Source organism: Dendrobates tinctorius, unplaced genomic scaffold, assembly GCF_039654945.1.
Source record: "Dendrobates tinctorius isolate UK_male_01 unplaced genomic scaffold, ASM3965494v1 ptg000158l, whole genome shotgun sequence".
NCBI lineage: Eukaryota > Metazoa > Chordata > Amphibia > Anura > Dendrobatidae > Dendrobates > Dendrobates tinctorius.
The window spans coordinates 33,470,511-33,487,071 of NW_027361825.1; the positions used below are offsets into that span (position 1 = coordinate 33,470,511).

The 16,561-nt window shown below is 41.0% G+C and overlaps 1 protein-coding gene across 1 annotated transcript in view; it reads right to left on the minus strand.

Annotated features, from left to right (window-relative positions):
- LOC141052053 (cytochrome P450 2F2-like) overlaps window positions 1-13,835 on the minus strand; it is a 119,573-nt gene extending 105,738 nt beyond the window's left edge. The window contains exons 1-2 of the mRNA XM_073549241.1: window positions 13,738-13,835; window positions 5,673-5,850 (exon numbers count right to left, since the gene is read on the minus strand). Coding sequence (XP_073405342.1) covers window positions 5,673-5,849 — 177 coding nt within the window. The 5' untranslated portion in view covers window position 5,850; window positions 13,738-13,835. The remainder of the gene's footprint in view (window positions 1-5,672; window positions 5,851-13,737) is intronic.
- Window positions 13,836-16,561: the final 2,726 nt, after the last annotated feature.

Below are 16,561 nucleotides of genomic sequence, written 5' to 3' on the forward strand. Positions count from 1 at the left end.
TTTAGAATGGTGTCACTTTTGGGTATTTTCTGTCATATAGACCCTTCAAAGTGACTTCAAATGTGATGTGGTCCCTAAAAAAAATAGTGATGTAAAAATAAGAAATCGCTGGTCAACTTTTAACCCTTATACCTTCCTAACAAAAAAAACTTTGATTCCAAAATTATGCTGATGTAAAGTAAACATGTGGGAAATGTTACTTATTATGTTTTTTTGTGTGCCATATGTCTTTGATTTAAGGGCATAAAAATTCAAAGTTGGAAAATTGCTAAATTTTCAAAATTTTCTCCAAATTTCAATTTTTTTCATAAATAAACGCAAGTTATATGAATAAAATTTTACCACTGTCATGAAGTACAATATGTCATGAAAAACAATGTCAGAATCACCAGGATCCATGGAAGCATTCCAATGTTATTACCTCATAAAGGGACAGTGGTCAGAATTGTAAAAATTGGCCCGGTCATAAATGTGCAAACCACCCTTGGGGGTAAAGGGGTTAAAATGAATTAAGGGCTCCTTCACGCAGATGTCCCTTCGGGGCATGTACACTTCAGCAAACTTTTTGTTGAAGTGTTTGATGACCGGCCGAACTTTGAACAGACGGTCAAAGTTGAGGTCATTTCGTGGGGGACACTGTGCATTATCGGTATAATGCAGAAATTTATGGATTGCCTCAAAACACGTTCAGGCTATGACCCTTCAGAACACTTGAGTGTTGTATAAAACATCAATACTCCAATATTACCGAAATTATGGCTTCTTCGGGATCCCAATGTGAAGGACCAGGCCCTAAAACTGCATCATTTCAACTGCATCTACAGGAGACCAGTTAGAAAATGATGAATCAGGGTTTTGTGCCAAAAATTGATGAGCATATAAATTAGTTTTCTCACCGTGAGGTTAACAAAATCCTCAGAGAAAAAGACTTTGAAAAAGTCTAGTTCTCTGAGGCTGGTGGTGTCAAACTTGATTCCTGATTCTGCCACAAAGTCAAGAATCAGTGTCTTGTAATTTTTGGGGGGCGAAGTCCATACGGGATCCGTATGGGGTGTGCTGGTTCATCTTCTGGAATGGTAAGAGCTGCTTCATCTTCTGTCGTGGAACTTTTTCGCAAGGTGACAGCTACTAATAGTCTTCTGGACTATAGAAGCTTCCATCCAGAACATTTGAAAAGGGGGATACCCTATGGACAATTCGCAAAACTGCGCCGCAATTGTTCTGAAATTGAAGATTTCAGGGCTCAATCGAGAGATTTGTCTAAACGATTGCGTGAACGACATTATCCGCGGTCAGTAATTAGTCAGGCATATCGGAGGGCCACGTCTGTCACTCGTGATGATCTTTTAAAACCTGCTCCACGTATTAGAGATAATCAGATCAGGTTTATTACCACGTTCCACAATCAGTGGCACAGGATGAGGAAGTTGTTTGATACCCACTGGCAAATTTTAAAAACTGATACACGAATTTCAAATCTGTTACCAGAGAAACCTCTGGTGACTGCACGCAGGGCTCCAAACCTTCGTGACTCACTTATGACGAGTCATTTTGTGAGACCAACAGTCAGGACCCAAACAGGTTATCGTGTACGAGGATCTTTTCCATGTGGGGAATGCAACGTTTGTGGTTTCATGATTCGCACCCATTGTTTTATCAACCCTGGTGATTCTTGTGAACATCAGTTAAAAGATTATGTCATTTGTAAAACACACAATGTTGTGTATGCATTGGTCTGCCCAAGTCCCTTAGTGTACATTGGACAGACATCACAGGAGTTACGCAAACGTGTGCAGCAGCACACATCTAACATCAATTTGGCCAGATCAGATCAGATCTGGCCAAAGGCAAAATCTTGACCACCGTTGCTTCCCATTTTTTGGATTTTCACAATGGCTCAACCAGGGGTCTTGTGGTGGTTGGGCTACAGAGGGTCAAACCCAATATTCGAAGATCTGATCGACAGGGGGAGCTATTACGGTTGGAATCCAGATGGATTTTTCAACTTAATTCTGTTAAGCCTGGTGGCATAAATGAAGACTTATCCTTTACTGGTTTTCTCATGACATAATCTAAATCTATATTTAGAGCTTGCAAAAAATGAAGATATCATCATGGATATCTTACATTATATGCATATATATGTTTTACCTTGTGGTGTTGGTTACTGACTTTGTCATTTCTTGTCAATGATTTTATAATTGGGTGGTGCAATAGGATAAGTTTTGGGATGTGTTTGGCGTACAGCTCTTTATTTTATTGAGCATTGTTCGTATTTTTGGTTTGGTGGGTTTTGTAAAATTCACCTGGTGGTCAAATATACATTTAAATATTTTTTTGAGATATATAATTTTTGTTTTTGGATGACTAAGGGCCGCCATTTGATTATTATCCATCATATATAATAATATATTTTTTTAAATGATTACCCTTATTAATTATACATATGATGTGCGCCTTTTGATGTGTTTGGGGTTTCCCCATTCACATGCTGCGGTTTGTGGGGACTTTTTTCATTCAGTGGTGGCCAGAATATTACGGCTGTGCCATATATAGAATGACCGCGGTGATTAGAAGCACAGTGAATTTTTTTTTTTTTTTTGGGGGGGGGGGCTGACACTGCTTGTGCAGTTAGTATAATATATTGAATGTTCATGAGATCTTGCCCTAATCGCGGTGCTACTGTTAAACATTGGAGAGGGTGGATACATTAATCAGAATTTGCATGAATACTACTACGTCATTTTCTGCCGCTTTATACATTGGATTTCGGGCTTGTGGATAGCTGGCGCGTCATAAACTTTGGATATGTCATCTTCTGCTGTCTGGAACGCAGGAGCTTTCATCTGTGACACGCAGGCGCGCCTCATACTGCTGTTCGGGACTTCCCACACATCATCTGCGCATGCACCATCATGCAAACACACTCACATTATCTCCTTCACTCAGTGGATGCCGAACACAGGTGTCGGAACCCACTGTGGTGATTTGCAATTGCACTATTTAAGGGTCAATGCGATCACCGCGACTTAAGTCACAGTTTCGCATTAAACATATGATGTAATGATCCATTCATAGTCAGACAGGCCCAGGTCACATGGACGGATCATTACGTCAGATGTCAGAAAGGGGTTAAATAGTCCCTATGATGCTGGAAGGCCAGCCAATCACAGTAATGCCACATCAAAGATGGCACCGACATTACTGTGATTGGTAAGCCAGCCCAGCATGTTCATTAGCTGCAAATAAAGCGCCAAACCTGCTGGGTTACTCGAATATACCAAGGCCAATACCTAAATACTCAGTGAGTAATGAATAGCCCGAATACCATAATAATTGTGCGAGTAACGAATATTGCCGAATGCATTCGCTCTTCACTAGTTCCAGAGACTAAAAGAGATGATGAGAGAATAAGAATAAAACGCTAGTGGTGTATAGCGGCAACAGCTATATTGGTCAAGACAAAAAAACATGTATTTAATGCAAATTTCTAGTTTCAATGGGGTAAGTTTTTAAGTTGCTCCCTGACCAAGTCTTGTGACCAGCTACTTAGTGCATTAACTATTAAAGGGCATAGCACAACTAAATGAACTGCACTTTACACCTCTTCCCCAGCAGCGGGGCTGGCGTTAGGGGTAGGCAGACCAGGCAGCTGCCTAGGGCCCCCGCTCCCCCCAGGCCCCTAGCTAGCGGCACATCACACAGCTGCAATGGGGCCCGTGAGGCAGGGGGGCCTGCCTGCTGCCAGTGCCATCTCCCCCCACCGCCGCATTGAACTATACTGGTGTCATAGACGCCGGTACAGTTCAAAGAAATGATGGAGGAGAGAGCGTCAGCTGATGCTCCCTCTCCCATCATTCCCCGCTCTGCCTCTGACACTGTGGGTGCGCGATTACATCATCACGTACTCTCTATGTGTCGGCAGTGCAGCCACTGAGACAGGAGCAGGGAGCAGCGTGGGCATGAGGAGAGGTGATGAGTGTGGTTTTTGTAATGTAAAAGTGAGTACTGGACTGTGGGGCTATTCTCGGGGGGGTGTTTTATGCTATGTGGTGCTGTGCCATATACCATGTGGTGCTGTGCCATATACCATGGTACTGTGCTATATACCATGTGATTCTTTGCTATATACCATGTGGTGCTGTGCTATATACCATGTGAGACTGTGCTATATACCATGCAGCTGTGTTATATACTATGTGGCTGTGTTATATACAATGGGGGGTACATTATACATTATATTCTATGTGGGAGGCTGGGTTATATACAGTAATATGGGGGGGCTACATTATATTCTATGGGGAGGTGGGCTGCATTATATTTTATTCGGGGCTACATTATATTCTATGGGGGGGCTGTATTATATTGTATTCTATGGGGGGTGATTGCATCATACTCTATGAGGGGACTACATTATACTATATGAGGAGATTACATTGAATTCTAATGGGGCTGCATTATATTCTATGGGGGGCTAGATTATATTGTATGGGGGCTTCATTATACTTTATGAGGGGGCTACATTATATTCTATTGGGGCTGCATTATACTATATGAGGAAGGCTACATTGTATTCTATGAAGGGGCTGCATTATACTATATAAGGGGTTGCATTATATTCTATGGGGGGCTGCATTATACTTTAAGAGGGGGGCTGCATTATATTCTATGGAGGGTTACATTATATTGTATGGCGGGACTGCATTATACTCTGTGGGGTGGCTGGATTATGCTCTATGGTGTGGCTGCATTATACTATGTGTGGGCTGCATTATACTGTATCGAAGACTATGGGGAATACATTATACTATATGAAGAACTATGGGGTGCATTATACTATGGAATATGAAAATTATGAATATGCACGAGGTATCAATTAGAAAAATAATAAACAATAAAAAATAAATAATGATAAAAAAACCCTGGCAGTGGAGGTTGGCGCCCTAGGGGGGATGAAATTTGGCAGCCCCGCTCAATGTAGACTTATATTTATTCACATCACTAAAGGGAACCTGACAGGTGATTCACGCTGCTCAAACCATGGGCAGCATGTATCACCCACTGGCTGAATGATCACAGCCTTGTATGTTTACTTCAAAACACTGCACCAATTCAGTGGAAAACATTCTTTTAAAAGCCTTCTAGGACCGAGCCGGTAACTAGTTGTACAAGTGCGTCCCCGAAAGCTTACACTGACTGACAACTCTCTGCTTATACGCGCAAGCAGGCAGAGGCTTGTCAGTAACTGTCAGCGGGTTGGAAGAAGCCACCAGCTATTAAAAGTATGTTTCATTCTGAACCACTGTAGAGTTTGAAAGTAAAATATACATGGCTGTGACAATACAGCCAAGTCCTGATACATGTTGTCCACTTTTTGGGCAGCATATAGCACCAGACAGGTTCCCTTTAACTCATGCAGTGTATGCTACAATTGTCAACAAATTTGCAATCTCACATCAGTCATAACCCCCACACATTTTAGTGCTAACATAACCATAGTGATGTGAAGTTATCTAGCCTTATTGAACTTGGCTCGCGGTACACAGCAGTGGTGAACACAGCATATAATATAACACAGCACAGTATCGCATGCATATGACTTAAATTTGATCATAAGAAAAGTGCTGCCTTCATTCTTATTTATCCAGCACTTTCTTTCTGGCTTTGCTCACCTTCAGGAGGGACTTCACAACATCATCAAGGTTCATTAGGTGAAGAGTGCCGATGATGGGAAGAGGAGTTGGTCCAGGAGGCAACTTTGACTTCTCTAACAGTAGCTTTGTATAGTTAATCAACACAATGGTTATGAGAATCACCAAAAGGACAGTAACCAGTGAGTAGAAATCCATCCTGTGGACAGAGATTCATATATAGCATTTTTAATGCGCTTACCAACCGAAGTTGGCACGAAATCATCCAAAACGTCAGCCATATAAAAATACTTGAGTCACTTTCATTGACCAATAGCTGTATAGTTTCAGAATCTTAATTTAGGGACAAGACAAGATCCAGAAAAGTCAAAACTAAATGAGTCCGGTGTTTTTGCAATTCTCTTTAATCACACAATTGTTAGCTACAAAAGGAACCTGACAGCACATTCACATTGCGGATCAGTGGTCAGCATGTATCAAACACCGGCTGTATGATTTCAGCCAGGTATGTTTGACTCTGAAACTCTGCTCTGTTTAAGTGAAAAACATACTTTAACCCAAAAACATACTTTAACCCCTTTCTGACCTTAGACGTACTATTCCATCCATGTGACCTGGGCCCCTATGACCATGGATGGAATAGTACATCATATGCGATCAGCCAAGCTCACAGGGGATGCGCGGCTGATCGCGGTCAGGTGTCAGCTGATTATGATGGCAGCGTTCCGGAGCAGGCAGAGAGGCCCGTTATACCGCGGGATCTCGATCGCTGCCATGGAGACCCGATGTCGTCATGACGACATCCAGGTCTCCTGGCCTGAGAGACTTCCTGTCATGCGCAGTGATGACCAGTAAGTCTCTCAGGTTAGTGTATTGAAGCAGCAGCGCTGACAGCTTCTATACCATGCAGATCTGCATGCTAAAGAAGCTTTCAGCCTGCACAAAATGAGTGTCCCATAGTGGGACAAAGTGTAAAAGTAAGAATTAAATACAATTTTTTTTTTAAATAATTGTAAAAATATTTTTTAAAAATAACAAAAAATAATAATAAAAAAACAATATTTATTCCAGCAATAAATAAATATTTGAACTAAAAAAAATCTAAACAATAAAAGTACACATATTAGGTATCCCCACGTCCGTAAAGACCCGACCTATAAAACTGTCCCACTAGTTAACCCCTTTAGTGAAAACAATTTAAAAAAAACAAGCCAAAAAAACAATGCTTTATCATCACACCGCCGAACAAAAAGTGGAATAACACGAGATGAAAAAAGGCGGCTATAAATAAACATGGTACCACTGAAAGCGTCATCTTTTCCTGAAAAAACAAGCTGCCATCTAGCTCCATCACTGGAAAACTAAAAAAGTTATAGCTCTCAGAATAAAGCAATGCAAAAATAATTATTTTTTTATATAAAATATTTTTTATTGTATAAAAGCGGCAAAACATAAAAAAAATATAAATGAGGTATCACTGTAATCATACTAACCCAAAGAATAAAACTGCTTTATCAATTTTATCTCACGCGAAACGGTATAAACGCCCCCCCCCCAAAGAAATTAATGAATTGCTGGTTTTTGTTCATTCTGCATCACAAAAATCAGAATAAAAAGCGATCAAAAAATGTCATGTGCCCGAAAATGGCACCAATAAAAATGTCAACTCGTCCCGCAAAAGACAAGACTTCGCATGACTCTGTGAGCCAAAATATGGAAAGTTATAGCTGTCAAAATGTGGTGATGCAAAAACTATTTTTTGCAATAAAAAGCGTCTTTTAGTGTGTGACAGCTGCCCAAACATAAAAACACGCTATAAAAACACGCTATAAAAAGTAAATCAAACCCCCTTAGTTAAGGAAAAATAATAATAAAAAAAAGTGTTTATTTCCATTTTCCCATTAGGGTTAGGGTTGTGGTTAGGGCTGGGGCTAGGGTTAGGGCTAAAGTTAGGGTTATAGTTAAAGTTAGGGTTGGGATTAGGGTTAGGATTGGGATTAGGGTTAGGGGTGTGTTGGGGTTAGGGTTGGAGTTAGAATTGGGGGGGTTTCGCTGTTTAGGCACATCAGGGGCTCTCCAAACACGACATGGTGTCTGATCTCAATTCCAGCCAATTCTGCGCTGAAAAAGTCTAACAGTGCTCCTTCCCTTCCGAGCTCTGCTATGCGCCCAAACAGTGGTTTACCCACCATACGAGGCATCAGCCTACTGTGGACAAATTGCACAACATCTTTGGGGTTTAATTTCTACTGTTACCCTTGGAAAAATAAAAAATTGGGGGTGAAAAGATCATTTTTGTGAAAAAAATATGATTTTTTATTTTTACGGCTCTACATTATAAACTTCTGTGAAGCACTTGGTGGTTCAAAGTGCTTACCACACATCTAGATAACTTCCCTAGGGGTCTACTTTCCAAAATGGTGTCACTTGTGAATCGCTAGGATGCGTTGAAGCGTTCCTGAGTTATTACCTCAAAAAGGGATAGTGGTCAGAATTTGAAAATTGGCCCGTCGTTAACCCTTTCATGACCCAGCCTATTTTGACCTTAATGACCTGGCCATTTTTTGCAATTCAGACCAGTGTCCCTTTATGAGGTAATAACTTAGGAACACTTCAACGCATCCTAGTGATTCTGAGATAATTTTTTCGTGACATATTGGGCTTCATGTTAGTGGTAAATTTAGGTTGATAATTTTTACACTTATTTTGTGAAAAAAATTTTTTAATTTTTGTTCTGTTAAACCAGAGAGTTATGTGGCACAAAATAGTTAATAAATAACATTTTCCACATGTCTACTTTACATCAGCACAATTTTGGAAGCAAATTTTTTTTTGTTAGGAAGTTATAAGGGTTAAAAGTTGACCAGTGATTTCTCATTTCTACAACAAAATTTACAAAACCATTTTTTTAGGGACCACCTCACATTGGAAGCCACTTTGAGGGGCCTATATGGCAGACAACACCCAAAAGTGACACCATTCTAAGGCTACTTTAACATTAGCGTCTTTGTGCGCAAGTAGAAACGCATGCAAAAACGCATCATGCGTTTTTGCATGCGTTTGCGTTTTTTATGCGCATTCGTTCTTTATGTGTCAAAATCAGTGTCTACACATGTTTACTTGTAAAACGCATGCATACGCAAGCGCATGCGTATGCATCTCCATGCACACGCCTGCGTTCCCTTAGACTGTAATGCGTTGTTATGACGCATTCCGTGCGCAAGTGAACGCAGGCTTTTTTACACCTTTGGACGGACCCAAAAATGCAACAGGTTGCATCTGGCATGTCTAGACGCACACCTTGAAAAAAACGGATGCGCACGAAAAAACAGACGAACGCATGCAAACGCAAGATCATGCATACACCATGTTAAAAATAGGTACGCATGACGCATGCGCATGGATGCGCACAATGTGCTGCGCAAACAAAACGCTAATGTGAAGCTAGCCTAAAAACTGCACCCCTCAAGCTACTCAAAACTACATTCAAGATGATTATTAACCCTTCAGGTACTTCACAGGACCTAAAGCAACGTGGAAGGAAAAAATGGACATTTTAATTTTTCCAACAAAAATTTTCTTTTAGCCTCAGTTTTCTCATTTTCACACAGGTAACAGGATAAAATGGATCCTAAAATTTGATGGGCAATTTCTCCTGAGTACACCGATACCTCAAATGTGGTTATAAACCACTGTTTGGGGGCATGGCAGGGCTAAGAAGGCAAGGAGCGCCATTTGACTTTTTGAATGGAAAATATGCTGGAATATTAAGCGGTTGCCATGTCGCATTTAGAGAGTCCCTGTGTGCCTAAACATTGGAGCTCCCCCACAAGTGACCCCATTTTGGAAATTAGACCCCCAAAGGAACTTATCTAGATGTGTGGTGAGCACTTTGAACCCCCAAATGCTTCACAGAAGTTTATAACGCAGAGCAGTGAAAATATTTTTTTTCCTCAAAAATGATTTTTTAGCCCACTATTCTTTATTTTCACAAGGCTAACAAGAGAAATTGGATCACAAAAGTTGTTGTGCAATTTGTCCTGAGTACACCAATACCCCATATGTGGGGGGAACCACTGTTTGGGCGCATGGGAGAGCTCAGAAGGGAAGGAGTGCCATTTTGGAATGCAGACTTTGATGGAATGTTCTGTGGACATCATGTTGCATTTGCAGAGCCCCTGATGTGCCTAAACAGTATAAACCCCCAACAAGTGACCCCATTTTAGAAACTAGACCCTCCCAAGAAGCTTATCTAGATGTGTAATGAGCACTTTGAAACCCAAGTGCTTCACAGAAGTTTTTAACACACGGCAGGGCTCAGAAGTGAAGGAGCGCCATTTTGGAATGCAGACTTTGATGGAATGTTCTGTGGACATCATGTTGCATTTGCAGAGCCCCTGATGTGCCTAAACAGTATAAACCCCCAACAAGTGACCCCATTTTAGAAACTAGACCCTCCCAAGAAGCTTATCTAGATGTGTAATGAGCACTTTGAAACCCAAGTGCTTCACAGAAGTTTTTAACACACGGCAGGGCTCAGAAGTGAAGGAGCGCCATTTGACTTTTTGAATGGAAAATTAGCTCCAAGCATTAGCGGACACTTTGGAGCTCCCCCACAAATGACCCCATTTTGGAAACTAGACCCCCTAAGGAACTTATCTAGATGAATAGTGAGCACTTTGAACCCCCAGGAGTTTCACAGAAGTTTATGACGCAGAGCCGGGAAAATAAAAATAATTTTTTTCCTCAAAAAATGAATTTTAGCCCGCTATTTTTTATTTTCACAATGGTAACAGGAGAAATTGGACCCCTAAAGTTGTTGTCCAGTTTGTCCTGAGTACACTGGCACCCCATATGTGGGGAAGAACCACTGTTCGGGCACACATCGGGGCTCGGAAGGGAAGTAGTGACGTTTTGAAATGTCGACTTTGATGGAATGGTCTGCAGGCATCATGTACGTTTGCAGGGCCCCTGGTGTGCCTAAACAGTAGAAACTCCCCACAAGTGACCCCATTTTGGAAACTAGAGCCACCCAAGGAAGTTACCTAGATGTGTGGTGAGCACTTTGAACCCTCAAGTGCTTTACAGAAGTTTATAACGCAGAGCCGTGAAAATAAAAAATGTTTTTTCCACAAAAATCATTTTTTTAGCCTCCAATTTAGTATTTTTCCAAGGGTAAGAGGAGAAATTAGACCCCCAAAGTTGTTGTGCAATTTATCCTTAGTACGCTGATACCCCATATGTGGGGGTAAACCACTGTTTGGGCACACGTCGGGGCTCGGAATGGAGGGAGCACTGTTTGACTTTTTGAACGCAAAATTGGCTGGAATAAATGGTGGCGCCATGTCACATTTGGAGACCCCGTGATGTGCCTAAACAGTGAAAACCCCTCAATTATTACTCCAATCCTAACCCCAACACACCCCTAACCCTAATCCCAACCTTAATCATAACCCTAACCACAACCCTAACCCATTTTCCAAGATCGTGGTGCCCATGATCTGGGACAACAGGACACCAGGATGGCCAGAGGGACATAGGAGGTACCGGGGGAGTGAGGGGGGGATCGGAAGGTGGGAGGGAGCGGAGGGAAGGGGAAAGGGAGCAGATGCTGACGGCAGTGGCTGATCGCCACCGTCAGTCGGTGTCGGGGGTCGATCGGCCCCGTCAGTCGTGGGGGGATCAGATCTTGGTCTCCAGCCATGGCAGATGCTATTGCAGCATCGGCCATGTCTGGATTGTAATATTTCACAAAATTTCATTGGTAAAATATTAAAATCGCTCTGATTGGCTGTTTCACTTTTAACAGCCAATCAGAGCGATCGTAGACATGGGGGGCTAAGCCACCCCCCCTGGGGTGAAGTACAAAGGGTCTTGTGTGTGCGCAGGTCTGGTGACCTTTCAGTGACCCCGGTCACCCAACCCGCAGAGGGGCTATGAATTCATGACGCCACATAGGCATCATGGGTCGGATTGTCACCAACTTTCATGATGCCTACGTAGCGTCAAAGGTCAGGAAGGGGTTAACATGCAAACCATGTTTGGGAGTTAAGGGGTTAAACGCAGCTTGATAACTGGGTGACTAGTTGGATAGATAGGTCCCCAGCGACTTCTCCCTGCCCTTTTCCCTGGAGTGACAGGATTCTTCATGCATGCATATATAGGGAGAGATCAGTCACACAAGAGCAGCAAGCAGGGAAAAGCTGCAGGGACCTACCTATCTGACTAATCTTCATGTGCAGCTCAGTTCCCAGCGGCTTTTAAAGAATATTCTTCTCTGAAACACTACAACATTTCGGAGTCAAACATATCTGGCTGAAATCGCGCAGCTCACGAATCGGACAGCATGTATGCGCCATCAGGTTCCCTTTAAGTAGTTCTTGAAGTCTGTGTTGAGATCCAGAAATGTTCCAACACAAAAAGAAATAAGACAGAAATGTCATATCTGACTCTTCTCTTGGTATTTTTGTCTTTTGAGTGAGAGACAGAGATAGGGAGACACAGAGATAGAGACACACACAGAGACAGAAAGAGAGAGGAGAGAGACAAAGACAGAGAGATGGAGAGAGAGACAGGCAGAGAAAATGAGAGACAGAGAGAGACAATGAGGGGGAGAAGAGAGAGACAGAGAGAGAGAAAGAGATTACCTGAGGGCACCAATATTTGATTGACATCTATGTCTAATAACTTTTTGGTTCTCCATCTCATGAACAGACATTATGTTTCTATAGAAGCCAGATAACCTAAGCATTGTATTTGGGAGGCAACCAGAGTACTCAGAAAAATGTCCAAATATTGGTGGATCCATGTTCTGGTAAGAGAGTCAGTTTGCTAGGATTATGTGCTGTGCCACCATACCGGGAAATCATCAATCTTCTCTACACCAGAGAAAGGATAAATGCAGCAAATGTTTTTCTCAATATGTAGTTGCAGTTTCTGGCGTGTTCACGTGACCTCTGCCTCTTTTCTGAAACAGTGGTGGAGCTTTAATGGTGGATGTGACACAGCACAATTGGACACATTGTCTGTAGTTAATGCCTTAAGATTTACAAAATGTGTCTTGAAAAATGAACAATTGACTTAATCAAGATTTTATGTTTTAAAAAAATTAGTTGTTCTTGATTCTCTTCTTTTTTAAAAAAAATTTCCTTGGCCTTATCGATTTACAAAAAATCCTACAGTCTTGCTGTCTTCATCCTCTCCACTGAACCAGACAATAGGATATCTATTCCCTAAAAGATCACATTTGAGCAGCTAACTCATAATCGCCACAGGCAAGATTATTAATAAATATTGTGCACGTCATAAAGGACAGTTTATCGTCAGGCATTCTGGCACACAATTGATAGATCTCTGCCCCAATTTAATTTTTACACTAGTATCTAAGGGGTCAAAAAAAAGAAAAATGGAATTCATTATACTCCAGAAGAGAAAACATTTCAGAATGTTTCATGTGACACTATTAGAAGAAAATAAAATGATCGCTTTCTTCCATAAACCATTTGGTAAGCAAATATTTCTTCTCGGATTTGGCAAAGTTATAGTTTGCAGCTTGTGCGTCTCTGTTTTTGGATTTGTCCTGAAATTGGCAATTCTTCAACTAAATGTCAAGGAAAAAAATAGAGTGTTTAGGATCCTCATTTACTAGGTGGCCACTGCGAATAAAATACCGAGGGGCAAACTAAAACCACCTAGTATTTGGCATTGTATGTTGGTTTTATTCAGCTTGTATGTGAATTTAATCATTTTGAGGCATCTGTAGAGCAGTTATTATCTGTATTCTTTTTTAATGATTTTGCATATTTTTGATAACATGGTAATGCTATGTAGGCTGTACATGGCAATGATATATTAGCATGATCTGGTGGTATTTATCTGATTAAAATTACGAGTAAACTGTCTAAAAATTGTAAACAGAGAAGTTCTACTTTGCCTTTTGACCCTGAACCCATTTTTCCCGACAGTCATGTAATAGTAGAGTATGCAACCTATAATAACTCTATAATATAACTGCCATAATATAAAAACCTTTAAAAAAATAGCATAAAATGGTGACATGATCTAAAGCGAATTGAAAGTCACTTACTTTAAACTGCAGCAGGTGAATCTCTGCTTCTTTCTTTTCGGAATAACCTCTGATTACACAATAGTTAGCTATAACTAATGTTCAGTCCTTGTAGTCACGTGTATGTGGGGAGAGACAGAAATGCTCTGTCAAGGGGCCAAATATTGGCAACAAAAAAATAAGGCGGACATTTCAGAACTGACTCTTTCTGGTCTGTTGTCATTTATATATTGTACATTTAATATTGAAAACAGAAACAGCACTCACCATTGCTTCTTAAAAAAGGTTAATGTCCTTTATTCCATGTGGCGGGACAATCCTTTAACATGCAGGGGGATCGGGGAAGTGAAAGAGGGCAACAGCCGTTTCGTGCCTATCGCAGCGCTCCTGCGGGTCCAAACATACTGAGACGAACAACCACCTCCCTTTTACCAGGTGCACGTGGTAGACGGCATAATTAGAGATGAGCGAATTTGTTCGGATTTTGGCCCCGAATCTGATTTTGACATATTAGGGCTATATTCGAACACTATTCATGCCGAATGTTTGTCTTATGTTCGGTTCCGAATATATTCGGAAATTTCTTCTCCCATTGACTCTAATGACGTTCGTCTGTGTTCGATGAATATTGCAAAAACATGAGAGGCACTTATTATGATTTCCACCTCTCACTGGACAATTAACTTGTTCAATACCTGCAAACTGCAAAGTGCTTGGATCAGCATTATACTCTGTTCCACTACATGCTCAATTAACCTGCGGGAACCTTTCATAGTAAAAATGAGTGTAAGTGTTCACTGATACAGATAAATGAAGGATGAATTGTTTTGCCTATAGAAAAGTAACCGCAAGGGCAAAAAATAGCAAACAATAAATTTTGATCAGCAAGTTAAGAAATGCCTAACTTCATGCAATACAGGGCTCATTTTCAGAGGATTAAGAGTAAAATGATGACCTCAAAAAGAGCAATTTCTGCATCTGAAATTACCTTTGGGATAGGATCTATCCAGCCACTTATTAATATCAGGAGAAATTCTGTGTTTTATTAATGTGTCCCCAATATTTTGACATTTGAATGATACAATTGGTCGAGCTTTTGCTAGAATATTAAGATCCTTGTCATTTCCCAATAAATGCCAATTTCTGTTTATCGCTTGTCTCAGAATATTATCAATCGGGCTGTGTTTAAAATTGAACACAAATCTCTCATGAGTACCCTTGTTTTTACCTGTTTTACTACCCAATAAGTCACTTTATATGTGGTTTTTAGCTCTATTAAGTGCATTGTGTAAAATATTTTTTGGATCCCCTCTTTCTCTGAAATTACTAGTCAATTCCTCTGATTGTCTCAAAAAAAAAGTATCTGTATTGTTAATTATCCTTAATCTTGTCGGGGAAAGCGAAAGAAGCATACATAATGGAAGCTTTGCGGCAATTGACTTATTTGTCTACCTAAGGCTAGTTTCACACTTGCTTTTTTTTGCAGCGCGTTTTTCCCGCAAAAAAACGCATTGAAAAAACGCATACAAAAGCATACAACTGCTGCGTTTTTTTCAAGCATTTTTATGAGCATGCATGAAAAAAACGCAGCGTTTTTATGCGTTTGTATGCGTTTTTAGTGCGTTTTTACCGCGTTTGCGTTTTTTTCCAACATTAGGTGGCCCCTCACACTAACCCAAACCATGACTTTACTAACCCTAACCCTGACCCTAACCCTTAACCCTAACCCTGACCCTAACCCTAACCCTGACCCTAACCCTTAACCAAACCATACTTAACCCTAACCCAAACCCTAACTAACCCTAACCCTGACCTTAACCCTGACCCTAACCCTAACCCTGACCCTAACCCTTAACCAAACCATACTTAACCCTAACCCTGACCCTAACCCTGACCCTAACCCTGACCCTAACCCTAACCCTAACCCTAACCCTAACCCTGACCCTAACCCTTAACCAAACCATACTTAACCCTAACCCTGACCCTAACCCTAACCCTGACCCTAACCCTTAACCAAACCATACTTAACCCTAACCCTAACCCTAACCCTGACCCTAACCCTAACCCTAAACCCCCTTAACTAACCCTAACTTTACCCAAACCCCTAAATTCCATTGTCTAAACTAATGGTAAAAAAAAAAACGCATGTGCAAAAAAACGCATACATGAGCATGCCAGTGCGCACGTATGCGCATCCATAGGCTATAATGGCCAATTTTAGCGCAAAACGTGCGCATACGTGCGCATGCGCTTTTTTGCAGGGCCAAAAAATGCAACATGCTGCGTCTGGAAAATACAAACGCACACCCCAAAAAAACGCAGCGCATGAAAATCGCATACGTGCGCTTACCAGCGCGCAGGTATGAGCACCCATGTTAAATATAGGGGAAAAAACGCATGCACACGTATGCGTTTTTTTCCAGCGCAAAAAAACGCAAATGTGAAACCAGCCTAAGTTTTAGAGGGGGATCCCACTAACAAATTTAAAAAATCAATTAAGGACACTATTAAGGAAATATGTGGACAAAAGCATACTCCCTAAAAAACTTGCTGAAAAATTGATACCTGAATTTCCTAAAAAAAATATGTTGGTATTACATCTCAAAAATACATAAATCATCTATTAACCCTCCTGGTAGTCCAATTATTTCAGGAAAAGGTGGAGGGAAGAAAAGACTTCTTTTTCTTCCCTCCCCCTTTTGTATGTTACTTTGACAATTGGTCTTTCTACAGTCCACAGTAGATACATATGGGGTTATACATATTGTCTGTACCTTTTACAAATTTCCCATATGACACTTATACTGTTGTGAGCTACCTTTTGCTTCTATCAATTATTTCAGGA